This window comes from Canis lupus, chromosome 18 (genome assembly GCF_048164855.1).
Source record: "Canis lupus baileyi chromosome 18, mCanLup2.hap1, whole genome shotgun sequence".
In the NCBI taxonomy this organism is placed as follows: Eukaryota; Metazoa; Chordata; class Mammalia; order Carnivora; family Canidae; genus Canis; species Canis lupus.
Window position 1 is genome coordinate 38,317,218 of NC_132855.1, and position 17,056 is coordinate 38,334,273.

Below are 17,056 nucleotides of genomic sequence, written 5' to 3' on the forward strand. Positions count from 1 at the left end.
AGCAGGTGAGGTCACCCTAGGTGTCAGCGGGGCACCCGGCTAGACCTCTGAGGCTCTCCCCTCCAGCAGGTGCGCTAACACTTTAAGGAGCTGGAACGGAGCAGTCGGTCCTTGCTCCCCGCTCCTGCTCCGCCCCGCCAAGGTCTCGCATCGTGGGCCACGCCCCTGCGCGCTGGTTGGCGCCCACAGACATGATGAAACTTCCCGCAAGCATTACAGGAGCGAGGCCGGGAGAAAGCCGAGCAGGCCCGCCGCCCCGCCCGCAACCTGCAGCCCCTACCCGGCGCCTCCCGCCGACGCCTCCGCCGGAGCCCAGGTAAGCCAGGCCCGGCCGCCCAGCGCAGCGCCCTCCCGGCGTGGCCCGGGCCGGCCCGGGGAGGGGGCGGGAGGCCGAGGAGGCGGCCGGGGCGCTGCTGCCGACCTGCGCGCCCCGGGCCCGAGGCGGCCGCCGCCTGCCCGCGCTGCGGCTCCTGCGGCTCCTGCGGCTCCTGCGGCTCCTGCGGCTCGAGGGGCGGGGCCGATTGTGGCGCACCTGGGAGCCCGCGGGGGAGCGAACACCTCGCTCCCGGCCCCGCGAGGAGGGGGCCCGGGGAAAGGCAGAGGGGAGGCCGGGCTGCGGCCCACCCGGGCCCCGGTACATCTCACAGCTTGTAATCCTATTGCACCGAAGCCTGTGGAGATGTTCGCAGTCCGGGGAAGCGGCCGGCGGCTGCACGTGGCTGCGGGGCAGTCGGAGTTTCGGGCGGCGCAGCCGCTGGTCGGATCCCCGGGCCGTCTGTCCACGCCTAAGGGTCTGTACGTGCCCCTCACCTCCGGCTCGCCCCACCCGTTTCCTCCCCTCCCTCTCCCCACCCTCCCCACCCTCCCCGCCAGGCTGCAGGACTCCACAAGTGACTTGAGCAAACCTCACCCAGAAGAGATCTGTCAGGGCGACAGGCGGAGTGGCATGGAACAAAGCAAAAGAACTGACTTGCCTTTCTCATGGATATCTATTCCGTAGGGCTAGTTTCAGATTAATGTTACTCTTTTGAATAAAAGGACCGTTTTCTTCTGGGCCCTTGGCCTACATTATTTCTTCATAGGCCATTGCCCTGGGTGCCTTGCCTAACCATTTAAAAGCACTCATGACCCTTTTCTCATTGATCAAATTGCTGTAAGATTAAAAAATAATAATAATAACTTAAGTCTTGAGCCTGTCCAGGAGTCGGTTGCTGATATCTTAATGCAAAAATAAAACAATATGGTGAGGTAGTTGGTAAGCAGCCTCGAAATCAAATGCACCGAAGCAGCACTGTCCAATTCAGCCCACATGTAACTACTGAGAACTTGAAATGCTGACTCGTTCAAATTGAGGTGTGGTGTAAGTGTAAGACACACCAGATGTTGACGATTTAATAGAGAAAGGCAATGTATCTTGATAATTTTTTATACTGATTACCTACTGAAATACTATTTTTGGTATATTATGTTAAAACATATTTCAAGTTATCGTCCCTGTTTCTATTTACTTTTTTTAATGGGGCTACTAGTGTTTTTAAAATGCCATATGTAGCTCACGTTTCTACTGGACAGCACTGTTCTAGAAGTTTATGAGGAAATACAGAGAATTCCTGGGAACAGGTAATAGCAGAAGGAAAAAGCACGCAAGTAGGACCTTTGCAAGTAAGAGTCCAATAAAAATAGGTAATAGTTTTAATGTGCTTTTTCCTGCTGCAGAAGGAAGTGTGCTTCCTAATTAATGTGTGTTCCCCTTCTTGCTCCTCTAGTGCTTAATGTGTGTTCCTTATAGTAGACTTAATAGTGGGATTCACTAAGCTGCATTAGGAAGACGGGTAAATGATTCAGTAATGACCTCTTGTGATTTTCTTTTCTTTTTTTTTTTTCTTAGATTTTTTTTTATTTATTCATGAGAGACACAGAGGCAGAGACACAGGCAGAGGAAGAAGCAAGCTCCCTACAAGGAGCCTGATGTGGGACTTGATCCCTAATCCCAGGATCACACCCTGAGCTGAAGGCAGACGCTCAACCACTGAGCCACTCAGGCGTCCCCCTCTTGTGATTTTCAAAGCACTGTCTCAGTCCATTTTTAACTGGTATAGAGTGAAACCTGGCTTATCAGTAGTCATATCATTTCAATCTAAGTAAATTTCCCCTAATCTCAAAAATCCCATTAGAAGCTATTTGGCCAGGGGATCCCTGGGTGGCTCAGCGGTTTGGCGCCTGCCTTTGGCCCAGGGCGTGATCCTGAGTCCCACGTCAGGCTCCTGGCATGGAGCCTGCTTCTCCCTCTGCCTGTGTCTCTGCCTCTCTCTCTCTCTATGTCTATCATGAATAAATAAATAAATAAATCTTAAAAAAAAAAAAAGAAGAAGCTATTTGGCCAAGTGCATGGAAGGGACTACATAGGACACGTGCCACTTCATGTTGTTTGAGTCCCTACTTTTCATCAGTTTGATATGGTCTTGTTAAAAGGCTAAACAAGCTTTGGTTCACTTAGATACAAACACCCTCAGAGGATTGTCCAAACTGACTGGTGTAACTTAAATGTATAAATTTTCTTGATAATTTTGTCTCAAATTAGGCATTGGCTGCAATTTTGAATTAAAAATTCCCAAATAAAAAAAAAGAAAAGAAAAAGAAAAAAAAAATCCCAAATAGTTTCTAAGTTCGAGATATTTTGGTAAAATACCTGGCTGACAGCATCCAGATAAAACAACCCTTTATTTCACAGTTGAGAATATGAAATTGCAAGGTAACATTTGTAGGAATTGTTTGTTTTTTAGCCTATAGGGATGGCCAAGTTGTTTTTCAGAGATGATGTTGCTGTTTATGTGCCACTTACTTTGCTTTCTTATGAACCAAGGCAACCTTGAGATAAAAATATTCTCCAATATTTTTGTCTTTTGGAACATTTTGATGATGAACATTATGCAGCTCTATCAACCTAAATTTTTTTTTTTTCTTATACAGCCAGGATATCTGATCCTAGATAACATGCCTTTCTTTTTTCTCTTTAGAATTTCTTTCATCACATTTGAATAGATCACTTAGAGGTAAGCCAGAAGTTGTGAAATTCTTGTACTAGCTGTATATCTTAATATCACACTTGAGCAAGTATGTATGATCTTTTTTACCCTCCATACAGGTAAAGATAGGACATTTAATTGTCAAAGAGACCTCAGAGGGAACTGTGGTAGTACTTTGAGTCTCTTGGATTTTTGAGGGCCTCTGAGATTCTGGGATGTAGAGAGTGGGATGGGGAATCTCACTAGATTTGAGCCAGCCTGGACATGTATCTTTATCTTAAAAGTAAACCTAGAATATGGCATGACTCCCTCTGCTCTGAGCTCTAGCTGACCAAGTCTCAAGGTGAGAGATATGCAGGCTTCAACAGGGTGCCAGACTGCTACAGCTGGCCAGATGTAAAGGTCATGCATTTTTTCTGAATACTTGTATGTAAATTATTATTATTTTTTAGATATTTTATTTATTTATTTATTTATTTATTTATTTATTTATTTATTTATTTATTTGAAAGAGAGAGTGTGTATGCATGAATGGAGGGGAGGGGCAATGAGAGAGGGGAAAGCAAACCTCCCATTGAGCAGGGAGCCCCACTCAAGGCTCCATCCCAGGACCTGGGATCATGGCCTGAGTTCAAGGCAGATGCTTAACCCACTGATCCACCCAGGTGCCCTGCTTATACACAAATTAAATCATTCTCAACTCCTGTGTGCTTGGCGGCTTAATGGAAAATTGCTGTAGACGAGATAGTTTAAGTTTCAGCCTTTGAAGTGGAGTATGCCAGTTTTTGGAATTAAGATTTAATACAGATTTGGAATGGATATTGAATATTTAGCTGACCTGTTCTTCTCTTCATAGAAAGCCCGTAGCTCCATTGCACCATGTGTGGGATTTGGGCCCTCTTTGGCAGTGATGACTGCCTTTCTGTGCAGTGCCTGAGTGCTATGAAGATTGCACACAGGGGTCCAGATGCATTTCGTTTTGAGAATGTCAATGGATACACCAACTGCTGCTTTGGATTTCATCGGTTGGCAGTGGTTGACCAGCTGTTTGGAATGCAGCCAATTCGAGTAAAGAAATATCCTTATTTGTGGCTCTGTTACAATGGTGAAATCTACAACCACAAGAAGGTAAATAAAACCAGAAGGTATCTGGATGTGATTAAACCTCAGAGCTAGTTGGTTATAATTTTTAAATATTTTGTATAAAGCTTTCTACTTTTCAGTTTCCATGTCCCTCATTTGCTGCAGTTATAAAGACTATGCACTTATGCACAAAGAGGTCAAATGAGCTGGTCACAAAAAAAAAAAACCAAAATTGAGGATTGTAATTCTTTAACTCAGAATTTTTTTTCCTTTTATGAATTTGATTATTAATTAGAGTCTATGTTTGGTGCTAGGGATATAATAGTAAGTATGAGAGGTAGGTCTGATGGAGCTTTGTTCCATTTAAAATCAAAGACAAAAAAAATTCCTTTTACATATGATAAATATTCTGAAAACATGGATGATGTGGGAGATTCAGTGTCAATAAGCATGATCAGAGAAGGCCTGATCAGAGGAAGGGACACTTTTGAACGAATACCTAATGGACCGTGATCAACTATCAGCGCTGGAAAGAACTTTTCATGCAGAGGGAATAGCATGTGTAGAAGCCTGTGGCAGGAAGCAGCCCTGGGATTGTGACAAGGGGAGTAGGTAGGAAGGTGGGGTTAGGAGGATCAGCAGGACTCAATCAAGAAGGAGTTGGTAAGGAGTTGGACTATCATTCTAAGAGTAGTAAGATGGGAGAATTTTAGGGTAGGTATAGAGTTTAATTGTTTGGAGGTAATCATACTTGTAGGTTTTATATAATCCTGCCCTTATGATATTTATTGCTCTGCATATTGCACTTACATAGAGCCACATGCCAGAAGGGTAGCCAGATGCAACAGAGTGCAAGAAGTGATTTTTTAGCAGTATTAAAATTGGAACAGCTTCCTAATCTGGTGAAAGCTTACTCAGGATGAGAGTGGTGAGGGAGTGGAAATTCTGACCTCAGGAAGCCAAATTGGCTAAGAACCTTCCAATCTGGAATTGTTTAGCTAGTGTTTCATAAATCTTTTAATCTAGGGGCAGCCCGGGTGGCTCAGCTGTTTAGCACCTTCAGCCCAGGGCCTGATCCTGGAGACTAGGGATCGAGTCCCACATCAGGCTCGCTGCATGGAGCCTGCTCCCTCTGCCTGTGTCTCTGCCTCTCTCTCTCTCTCTCTCTCTCTCTCTCTCTCTGTGTGTCTCTCATGAATCAATAAATAAGATCTTAAAAAAAATTTTTTTTAATCTAAAATTTCCAAGTAATCTTTTGTTTGCCACCGTCCTCCCCAGATTTTAATTTTGAAAATTTCAAACATGTAAAAAAGAACAGAACGAGAACCTAGATTGTATAACTGTTAATGTTTTACCATATCTGCTCTGTTTGTCTCTTTCTGTATATATATCTAGGCATTGATTTTTTTTTTTTTTTTTTTGGCTGAATCATTTTAGAGTATACTATAGATGTGACACTTTATTCGTAAATATATAAGCACTTCCTCTTAAAAATTAGGGCATTCCTCTACCTAACACCAATACTATTAAACCTAAGAATTAATAGAACCATTTAATATTCAGTTCATATTAAATTTCTGCAAGTGTGCCAAGAATATCTTTTTATTTTTTGGGCAGTAGGAAGATGTGGGCAGGGGCAGAGGCAAAGGGAAAGAGAAAATCTTTTTTTTTTTTTTTTAAAGATTTTATTTATACATTCCTGAGAGACACACAGAGAGAGGCAGAGACATAGGCAGAGGGAGAAGCAGGCTCCCCACAGGGAGCCCGATGCGGGACTCAATCCCAGACCCAGGATCATGGCCTGAGCCAAAGGCAGATGCTCAACCACTGAGCCACCCAGGTATCCTGGAAAGACAGACTCTTAAGTAGGCTCCATGCCCAGTGCAGAACCCCACATGGGGCTTGATCTCAAGACCCCGAGATTATGACCTGAGCCAAAATCAAGAGTTGGGATGCTTTAACCCACTGAACCACCCAGGCATCCCCACCAAGGATATTTTTATAGCTGTTTTGTTTGAATCCAGATAGCATTCATACTTCATACAGTTAGTTGTTCCTTGATACTTTTTGAGTCTTGATATGTTAGGTCTATCATTCCCAGGTAGGGATTTACATTCTAGTTACCCTTTGGACATTTTTCTCTGGGTGATAGCTTTTGATGTTTGTTATATGCTTATAGGAATACTCCGAATCATAGGCTTCTCATTTGAGAAGTTTTTATAGTTATTTAGATTCCTTTCATACATTTATTAAGGGTGTATTATACACAGGCATCCTCTTTCTAGGTGCTTAGAGATAAAATGGTGAAAAGTAAGTAAGAATGGAGTTTCACACTAGTGAGAGTACAGGAAGGAAATAGTTAAGACTACTTTCCTACTTCCTTCCAAGTTAATACCATATACACAAGAATGCTGGATTGCATTATGGCAATTTTAACCTGATTTTCACCTGAAAAGATATAGGAAATACCTTGTTTTACTTGAACAACAACTTTGCTGCTTTTATGTTTTTTATTGAAAAGTTAGAAAATGATAAATGTTTCAAAAGTGTTTTTATTCTAAATTAGTCAAATATATTTTCAAAAAAAAGATATTTTCAAAAGCATAGACATTCCATTGTTTCTACCAATCATCTAAGCTTATGCAGTGTGAGCACCCAGAAATTTGTCTAGGTGGATGGCCATTTTAGGCGTATATAAAGTATGCTGCAACATAAACTTCAACGCCCCTCTTTTTTTTTTTTTTTTTTACAGAAAAGAAAATTTATTCCTGCTAATAAAATATAGCTGGAGGTATGTTAGGCATGGAGGAGAATAAATGAAAGAGAGGAGAAATTTGAGTGGAGTCTGGGGCAGAGAAGAGTCTCTGCAGGGAGCATTAGGGGCTTACAACCAGCAGGTCAAATGGCAGTGTGATTTCTGGATGGGGGCAAGAGATAGGGGCTTTTATCCCAGTGTAGCTTTTACCCATGTGGTTTCAGGAGGGTGAATAGTGGTACATGGGAATCATTAACCAATAAATTACCTGCTAGCTTTAGCTAAAGAGCAGTGCTGACATGGTGGCAATGGAGGATAGATTAGGGAGGCCGTGGCTTACCGAAATCATTAAATGCTTTGGGGTATATTCATCTTTCCAATGCCTAAGCCCAGAAGGGTCAGCAGAAGACTGCTTCCAAACCCACCTGCTAGTGACAGGATCTTCCCAGATGGTCTCTCAGAGTAGGGGGAGGTGAACCGGAAGTGGCTTTGTAGTCGCTGGAGGCAGCCAAAACCCATGTTTTGGGTCATTCTGAATGCTCATAGACGGAAGTTTCACAAATCGTAGAGTGAACATGATTGTGAAGCATGATTATAGGTCATATGTATACAAACATAGATTCTCTTTTTGAATTTTAGAAACTTATTTTAATGTTTAAACTTATCCAGGATTTCTACCTCATTTTGTTTATATGAACTTCTCTCCATTGTCAGCTAAAATATGAGTAAGTTCGCAGAAAGAGGAATTCTCTGAGTTCTTTTCACCGTCTTTGCCAGTGGTGTTGGAGAGCCACAGAGTCCAGGTGTAATGTAATCAAACCCTCTGCACTCAGTGGTCATGACTGTCACTTTGCTGTGCCTTGGGGGGGTGTGAGCTGCTAAAGCCTCCCTGTCATTTTGTCCCTCAGTGAGAAGTAGTAGCTTTAATGCCACTGCAGTGGTACAAAAACTGAATATTAACGGTCATTCCCTGGGGACCAGCAGCTTTGTTTGCACCATGTCTTTATTGTTGTGATGGAATCATCTACTTGTCAGGGACCAGAACCAACTATATTTGTCCTTTTGCTTTCCATTTTTGTAGGCAGGTCTTTGGGACTGAACTGGAAAAACCTTAGCTGATATTATATTCCCAAGCCAAAATACTACAGTTGTGGCAGCACATTTTTAGTGTCATGGCAAGGGGACATCCTATTTGCCTCACGTACAGCTGTAAATATATGTGTATTACAGACATAGCACATAATGTAATATGCATTTCTATCTGTCCACACAGGATTGTTTTGATACACTGCATTTATGAAAATGCAACAAAAATTTTCATGGACTTAGCTCTATGTTATAAAGAATTTGCAGAATTGTGACCTCAAACAAATTATATCTTGATAATGCTGTAATTCCACTAAAGTGCATGCTTATAGAACACGGAAGTATTGCACCAACTTGCAATGAAAAATTATTAGTGAATGCACACAGATTTTAACATGTTTATTTTATTAATACTTTTATAAGATGCAACACCATTTTGAATTTGAATACCAGACCAAAGTGGATGGTGAGATAATCCTTCATCTATACGACAAAGGAGGAATTGAACAAACAGTTTGTATGTTGGATGGGGTATTTGCATTTATTTTGCTGGATACTGCCAATAAGAAAGTGTTCCTGGGCAGAGATACTTATGGAGTCAGGCCTTTGTTTAAAGCCATGACAGAAGATGGATTTTTGGCTGTGTGTTCAGAAGCTAAAGGTAATGATAGAATTTTTCTGTGGGTTTTCATTATTGCTCTGGTTTTGTGTTTTTCTCTAGATCATATTTCTGAATATCATAATGGGCACTCCAAAAGTTTTCAAATGACTGTTTCTTAGTGCTTTTATTTTTAATTTATTTTTTAAATTTTATTTAATTTTTATTATTTTTTTATTGAAGTTTGGTTTGCCAACATAGTCTCAGTGCTTTTAGAATAATATATCAAAAACTAATCCATTCATGGTATTGCCTAGTTAAAACTTTTAAATTACTCTTCATCCCCCATAGAAGTTATATGGCTCTGTTGAGGTCTGCTAGCTAGTGATGGGATCTGAGTCCAATCTGGTTTTTGAATTCAATAAGACAGATTACTAGGCTGACAAATTCACATTGTAAATCATAATGAGCATTTAGATAGGCTATTCCTATTTATAATATAACATTGATTTTGTATCAAAGATTATGGTGGTGTCAGGTTGGTTACTCTCTGTGAAAACTTATTGAGGAACTTTAGATTATACTGTTAACATTACAGAGTATGTAATAACTAAGAGGTAGATGCCTGACTTCTTAATATCCAACTTTAAAGTAAAGTCGATCTCTTAGTGGATCATTTTGCCTGTCAAAGGTCTAGGAACCATGGCTATTTCGTAAAATACCTCAGTCAAAGAAATGACTCCCAGGATAACATAAAATGAGTAATTTCAAGTCGATCTCTCTGTTTAATGTATCTTTTTATATTTAATTTATTATAGAAAATAGATTCTCTTGATTTGAAATTTCAGCTAGGGAGAAGATATTGAACATTGCTGATTTTCCTATTTGAATTACTAGAAATCAGTGCAGCCTTGCTGTATATCTCTACTACTGTGCCCTCTCTAGTAAGTAGATAGTAGTATTTGGGTTAATTTTTCTATATTTTGCTCATCTAATAGACATATGTTTATATTAAAAAGGGAAAATAGGAATTTAGGGGATAATAAGTAACTGAAAGTTATTGTGCATTGTATCTTGAGTAAAATTATCTTCTTGAATTCGTAGGTCTTGTTAACTTGAAGCACTCCACGACTCCTTTTCTAAAAGTGGAGCCTTTTCTCCCAGGACATTATGAAGTTTTGGATTTAAAGCCAAATGGCAAAGTTGCATCTGTGGAAATGGTCAAATATCATCATTGTAGAGATGAACCTCTGCACGCCCTCTACGACAATGTGGAGAAACTGTTTCCAGGTAGTAGATACTCCCACTCGCCTAGTCCCTACCTGTCTCCCCCAAAAGGAAAAAAGAAAATGATACTATCATGTCACTGGAATGGTTCGAGTCTGAAGAGCTATTTCCTATTTAATTTGGAGGTGGTGCATTGGGATTTGGCAAATTCCGCGGTTGAGCACATGTCATCATTATAGATACAGATGATTGTGTACCACGTTTCAGTAAATAATTCAGACCAAGATTTTCTGGAATTGTTTATTTATTTTATGTGTTTATAGGTTTTGAGATAGAAACTGTGAAGAACAACCTCCGGATCCTTTTTGACAATGCCATTAAGAAACGCTTGATGACAGACAGAAGGATTGGCTGCCTTTTATCAGGTAAAGGCTGTTAAAAAGCCTAATTATATCTCATGCGTATTTAACTAAATGATTTATAGCTATCCCTGAGGTTTTGACTATAAAATATTTATGATTTAATCTTCCCTCCATTGTAGATTGAAAATGATTTCTGTAAGCTGCATTTAATATTCATAGTTATATAGCAATGTCAGGTTCTGTTATAATCACTGCGATGAGCGAGCTAATATACATTCTTTAGAATCGTGTGTAGTGATTTTTTAAACCAATTCAAATACTATAACCATTATCTCAGGTAATATATGTTAGAATTTTCTTTTATTAAAGTTAATTTTTAGTCTATAAAACTTGGGGATTTTTAAGTGGTAAAACTCAAAACCTGGAGCCTAACAGGATTATAAATCCCACCTGTTCCTCCCTTATGCAAGGCACATAACCCGTGTACTTCCGGTCTTACTCACAGGGGGCTTAGATTCCAGTCTGGTTGCTGCCACCCTCTTAAAGCAACTAAAAGAGGCCCATGTTCAGTACCCTCTCCAGACATTTGCAATTGGCATGGAAGACAGTACTGATTTACTAGCAGCTAGAAAGGTAAGACACTGTCTCTCCCCATTATTTAGTTAAGACATACCTGTTAGAATAAAAATCAAGCCAATAATTAATAATTCTATGCTTATTTATGCTCCTGTACTGACTCAGGTAATTAGTTTAAATTAAGGATATTAAAATGGAATGAAATACCTGTTGAGTATCAACTGTGTTGTACACACTCCTTTGGGTACTTCTACCAAGGTTTGTGCAATCCTAAAAATCCCATGATAATAATTCTTTTTGAACGTAAAGATGTGGTATAGTGGTTATGACTGCACACTTTGAAGCCTGACTATTGGTTTCAAATCCTACCTCTGCCATGTAATTCGTCATATATGTAATGGGAATAAAAAATCTTTTTTTTTTTTTTTTAATTTTTATTTATTTATGATAGTCACAGAGAGAGAGAGAGAGAGAGGCAGAGACACAGGCAGAGGGAGAAGCAGGCTCCATGCACCGGGAGCCCGATGTGGGATTCGATCCCGGGTCTCCAGGATCGCGCCCTGGGCCAAAGACAGGCGCCAAACCGCTGCGCCACCCAGGGATCCCTGTAATGGGAATAATAGTATCTACTATGGAATAGTTTTGTGGTAAAAATGATAGAATTCATATAAAGAACATAGGATAGAACATAGCATGTAGTAAGTACTTTGTAAACATTAGCTACTATTTTTTTTTCTGTTTTTAATAAAATACTGTGTGTTAGGATTATGGGGTGGGGAGGGACCTTATACATATAATATATATTCAGTGTTCAGGAGACCTTATTCCTACTCTAGAAGAACTTATGTAGAATGGATGAGAAAGAGCTAGAGTGCAGTCTCAAAGTAAGTTATCAATGCTGATAGAATTCAAAATAGCCAAAGAAAAAAGGGTGGTGGTGGCGGCACTCCCTTTAGGAATATTATCCTGAATGTAATGTAAAACATTGCTGGAGGGCCAATAGGGGGCCATGGTTAGAATGGGGTCCCATTGGACTAGAGAGAGAGGAGGTAGGTAACTTCGGTGTGTAGGGGGCACACTTTAGATGGTTAGGTTGAAGTCTTGGAGTAGAAGGAGCTGATGGGCTGTCTACCTCTTAGTTGAGTCAGGGCAGAGACTGAGGGAGGCCAGAAAATCTGACCAGGGAGCTGTGTATATGGTGGCCTGGAGAATCATTTCCCCTATTTTGCCTGGTTTATTTTTCACTGCTTTTAACTTATAATGCGCTGTGAACTACTGTCATCTTTCCTTCTCAAGAGCAGTTCTTTTCTTTAAATAACAAGTGTATGGACGTTTCTTAAATAATCAGGTGGCAAATCATATTGGGAGTGAACACCATGAAGTCCTCTTTAATTCTGAGGAAGGCATTCAGGTCCTGGATGAAGTCATATTTTCCTTGGAAACTTACGATATTACAACAGTTCGTGCTTCAGTAGGTAAGGTATTCTCGGATAACAGAAAGATTTTTAATACTGAAAAAATAATAAGGGTTAAAAGATTATTTCAGACAACAGTTTGAAAAACAATACTTGAGAATGAATGCAAATGAAATTCCTAGGTCAGCAGTATTTTAAGACAAGACCATTTAAGAATTCCCCGAATCTCTTTGGGACAGGAATAAATACATACACTTCCACACTTATGGTATCACTACAGATGATCCTTCACTTAACCACGGTTCCACTTAAACAATGTTTGACTTTGTGATGGTGTGAAAGCAACACCCTTTCAGTAGAAACCATACTTCAACTTTGAATTTGGATACTTTCCCCAGGCTAGCACCATGTGGAGGCTACTGTCTCCTGATGCTGGGCAGTGGCAGTGAGCTACAGCTTTCAGTCAGCCAAGTGATCACAAGGCTCAACAACAAAACTCTCACAACCACTCTGTTGTGAAATTTGGTGCATGGGGAGTGTTAGGAAAAAAATTGAAACTAAACTATCTAAATTCCCCACTCCTATTATTTTTGTAGAGTGATACTGATATGAAAGCTATTTTTTTTTTAAGGTATTTGTCATTGTTCAGGTTAACAGAGTTTTAAGATGGACATTCTTGATCTAAAAGCATTAAAATCTGTATAGGAAATTCTGGAATGATTTTGAGCTATTTCATTATAACAGTACAACTTCTGGATTAGGTATATTAAAATGGCTTATAGACAAAAGGTCATTATTTTGGAGACTACTTCATTAATACAGAGTTCAATCGAAGTAAAACTTAGTAGTTTCCAAAAGCCAAACAAAAGGCATTTTTGGTAGAGAGTTATGTTGACATTAACAATTTCTGTCCCTCTTCTAAGGTATGTACTTAGTTTCCAAGTACATTCGGAAGAATACCGATAGCGTGGTGATCTTCTCTGGAGAAGGCTCAGATGAACTGACTCAGGGTTACATATATTTTCACAAGGTAAGCATTCTGAAATGGAGAGATATTGGCACTAGTCTAGGAAAAGTGAACAATTTGTTTGCTATTGTCTGTCTTTTCACTATAGCCCTACCACTTGAGTATCTTGTGATGTAGGTGAGGAAACCAGATAGTGTCTGATTTGTATTTTTTATTTTTAAGATTTTATTTATTTGAAAGAGAGTTAATACGAGAGAAAGAGCATGAGCAGTGGGGAGGGGTAGAGGGTGATGCGGACTCCCCACTGAGCAGGGAGTCTGATGCAAGGCTTAGTCCCAGGTCCCTGGGATCATGATCTCAGCTGAAGGCATGCAGACACTTAACCAACTGAGCCACCGAGGTACTCTGTTTTATATTTCTTCTGGGGGAGAAAGAAGTCTTGATGGTGTCCGATTATCTGCATTTTTGAGAACTGGGTAAACATGAGAATCGTGGTTCTAATATGTCTTGAGATCCTCTGGCAGAGTGGTTATTGCCCACAGTGTCCCATTTTATTGCCTGACACGAACTGATTGGTGTGAAGGGAGGCCTGTTTTACCAAGCAGGGACGCCCTTCCCCAAACCTTGTGTAGCTTTTTTGTCTTACCTGCCATTACAGCGGGAGTGTGGGAAAGAGTAAGAAATATAGATTGTTCTGTGTGCACAAAGCAAAGTTATTGGTGTATTTGTAACTTCACCTGTTTGTTTGTAACACAGGCTCCTTCTCCTGAGAAAGCCGAGGAGGAGAGTGAGAGGCTTCTGAAGGAACTCTACTTGTTCGATGTTCTCCGGGCAGATCGCACTACAGCTGCCCACGGGTGACTCAGTAGTCTGAGAAGCAATTATAAAGATAGCTTCAAAAGTCAGAAAGCTCAACAGCTGATTTTTTTGTTTTAATTTGGTTATATGTTGCAAAGTATGATTTTTTTTTTTTTGGTGAAATTGAAGCTCCTCTTATTCCTAGTGCTGTTGCAGCACTGATGAGGGGGAAGGGATGGTCTTTAGGGTTAGACTACCTACTACTACAGTCCCACTCTGCTGCCATCAGAACAATGGAGAAAGAAGGCAGATTGTAGCTCTTTTTAAGACTTTTTAAGAGAATTAAAGATGATACATCCCTATGAAATAAGTGTTGAGTGCCTGCCATGCCCCTTGGATTCTGTGGTGACCCTGTGTGGGTACAGGGCAGTGAGGATCCAAGAGGGTTGATTAGATTATAAAACAGGTTTCTCTGATACCATTTCTGGATGCCTAAAGTTGTCACTTTGTGGCCAGTCATGTTGGAGAATGAGACACTATTGTACATGATAGACAACCGATTTTCAATGTTTTAGTTGCTTCTACTAAATCACACTTAGATTGGAAAATAATGAACCATGGTGTGGGGAATGAACTGAATCCATGGTTATCATCTCATCCATTTGTTTTAACCAGAGTCACCAGGATTTCGGAAACATGTTGTGGCCTTTGATGAAACACTACTGAATTTTATGTAAATTAGTCATTTAGTAGTAAATAGTTTTGAATTATTACAGTTTCTAATAGGATGAGAAATGGTGTCACCAAGAAAAGATTTTGATTTTGATTTTGATTTTCATAGGAAAAGTACATTCTCAATGATCAGGTCTCTCATGATTCTTACTCTTTCTGCTTTTTGAGATGTGCATTTAATTGTTTATGCAGGGGAAAGTAAATTATTGTCAAACAGTTGGTCTTACTCTGATAAGGTAATATTGTTTTAAATGAAGATTTTTTTTGTATTCTTGCAGTAGTGTAGCACAAGCAGGAGGACTGCAAAAAATGACTTCATTGTCTTAACATTATTTAAAGACTGGTTGAATGCTAAGAAACTTTCAAGGAAAATCTAAATGGACAGGCACGAAATATTCATTTTGATTTAGATTTTCTTTTCCCCTTTAAGCCTTGAATTGAGAGTCCCCTTCCTGGATCATCGATTTTCTTCCTATTACTTGTCCCTGCCACCAGATATGAGAATTCCCAAGGTAGGTGAATCAATTCAAGATAAAAACTGTCCATTGACACTGAATATATTTGGAACTTTTACTGACATTCCTTTGTTTTCATGTCAGAATGGAATAGAAAAACATCTCCTGAGAGAGACATTTGAGGACTCCAATCTGATACCTAAAGACATTCTCTGGCGGCCAAAAGAAGCTTTCAGTGATGGAATAACCTCAGTTAAGAATTCCTGGTTTAGGATCTTGCAGGAATATATTGAACATCAGGTATAATGTCTTTAGAAATATTTTTTGGGAATAGGGCATGGTGGACACAGAGTTGTAGTCGCTGTCCATTTTGTTTAAATGTTTTGTGTCTGTTGGAGAAATTCTCTGTAAACAATATTTTTATAAGAATTTCATAAGATTTCAATAGCATGAAGGATTATATAATAGCATCTAGAATTGAAAGAGCAAAAGAGGCGACTTACCAACCATCACTGACCTCCATTTAACACATTATTGGGGACCTGCTGGGTGCTGCTGGCAGGCAGGAATGTTTTATTCCTGAATAAAGGAATTACTCCTTTAATTCAGAGCCACCATGTATTACATTCAGAGCCACCATGTATTACAGATAGTCACAAAAATGTTCCTTAAAAGTCACTGCAACTGTGTATATTAGGATATTTTAGCATTTTCTAAGTGAAAGGTTATTCAAAGGGTCTCTTGTGCAATTTACATCATGCCTTTTGGTTATCTTTTGTTGTTGTTGTGAAGCCACATTAAACACAAGTGTTTCTGTGCCCTTTAAAAAACCATTTTGCTTTTATGCTCTTCCAGGTTGACGATGCAATGATGGCCGCTGCAGCCCAGAAATTTCCCTTCAATACTCCTAAAACTAAAGAGGGCTATTACTACCGTCAAATCTTTGAACGCCACTACCCCGGCCGGGCTGACTGGCTGACCCATTACTGGATGCCGAGGTGGATCAATGCCACTGACCCTTCTGCCCGTACTCTGGCCCATTACAAGGCAGCTGCCAAAGCCTAGGTGCCCTCTGCACTAGCGAGTACAAGGCAATAAAGAGTAGGGGGCTTGGGAGTAAGAGGGGAGCTGTGAATGTCAACCACATAGGCTTATTGGGCATGAAGAAAATAAAAGTCCCAAATCAGAAACATTGCTGTAATTGTTTATATTCATATAGCCCCTTTATTAGGGGTAACTAGAAACTGAGCAGCTTTTATTATTTTCCAATAAGAGAGAGTGAGCTTAGGACTGGGGGAAGCCATCAGACATTTGCAGGCACTCACAGGCATTCTGGCTGTTGCAGAAGACTTGGGTTTTGTGCCACCATGGCCCTCTTCCAGTCCTCGCCTCCTCTTAGTGGCCTTCTCCCAGCTTTCCCCTCTTCCTTTCTCTATCCCCAGCAGCTGGCCAGGCAGCTGGGTCCATTGTAGATGTCCATGACAGCTCTATTTTGTGAAATAGCCATTTCTATCTCCTTTTTCTGTTGAGCCAACAGCTTTTTTAGAACTGCTATGCTAGATCAGAGGTCAGCAGACTCTTAAGAGACAATCAGTCTTCTAGGCTTTACAGCCCTCCATCAGAACTGTTCAACTCTATGACTGGACTGTAAAAGCAGACCTAGACAATATGCATATGAGTGGAGATGGCTGTGTTCTCGTCAAAGTTTATAAAAACAGGCAGTAGGCTGGATTTAGCCTGTGGGCCCTGCTGTAGAGAAACAAACCAAGCATTTCTGATAAAAGGAAAAAGCATGCTAAACCTAAGTGGCAAAAGTAAAAGAATTAGATTCGTATTTAAGTGCTTATTGGTTGTTTAGGGACAACATTTTGAAATATGTTATAAAGATGAATTCAGGGATCCCTGGGTGGCGCAGCGGTTTGGCGTCTGCCTTTGGCCCAGGGCGCGATCCTGGAGACCCGGGATCGAATCCCACG

At 40.4% G+C, this 17,056-nt stretch overlaps 1 protein-coding gene across 3 annotated transcripts; it reads left to right on the plus strand.

The window, feature by feature from the left end:
* Positions 1–170: 170 nt before the first annotated feature.
* Positions 171–16,270, plus strand: ASNS (asparagine synthetase (glutamine-hydrolyzing)). 3 transcript variants are annotated; one of them, XM_072784052.1, is made up of 13 exons: positions 171–316; positions 3,018–3,053; positions 3,883–4,154; positions 8,374–8,611; positions 9,653–9,838; positions 10,099–10,200; positions 10,643–10,770; positions 12,062–12,188; positions 13,052–13,158; positions 13,852–13,952; positions 15,056–15,137; positions 15,225–15,380; positions 15,936–16,270. In XM_072784052.1, exons 3-13 carry the CDS (start codon positions 3,906–3,908, stop codon positions 16,143–16,145), a joined length of 1,686 nt encoding a protein of 561 aa, XP_072640153.1. In that variant the 5' UTR covers positions 171–316; positions 3,018–3,053; positions 3,883–3,905; the 3' UTR covers positions 16,146–16,270. The 3 variants fall into 3 exon arrangements, with proteins under 3 accessions (XP_072640153.1, XP_072640155.1, XP_072640154.1); XM_072784054.1 differs by lacking the exon at positions 171–316 and adding an exon at positions 563–795; XM_072784053.1 differs by lacking the exon at positions 171–316 and adding an exon at positions 563–791.
* Positions 16,271–17,056: the final 786 nt, after the last annotated feature.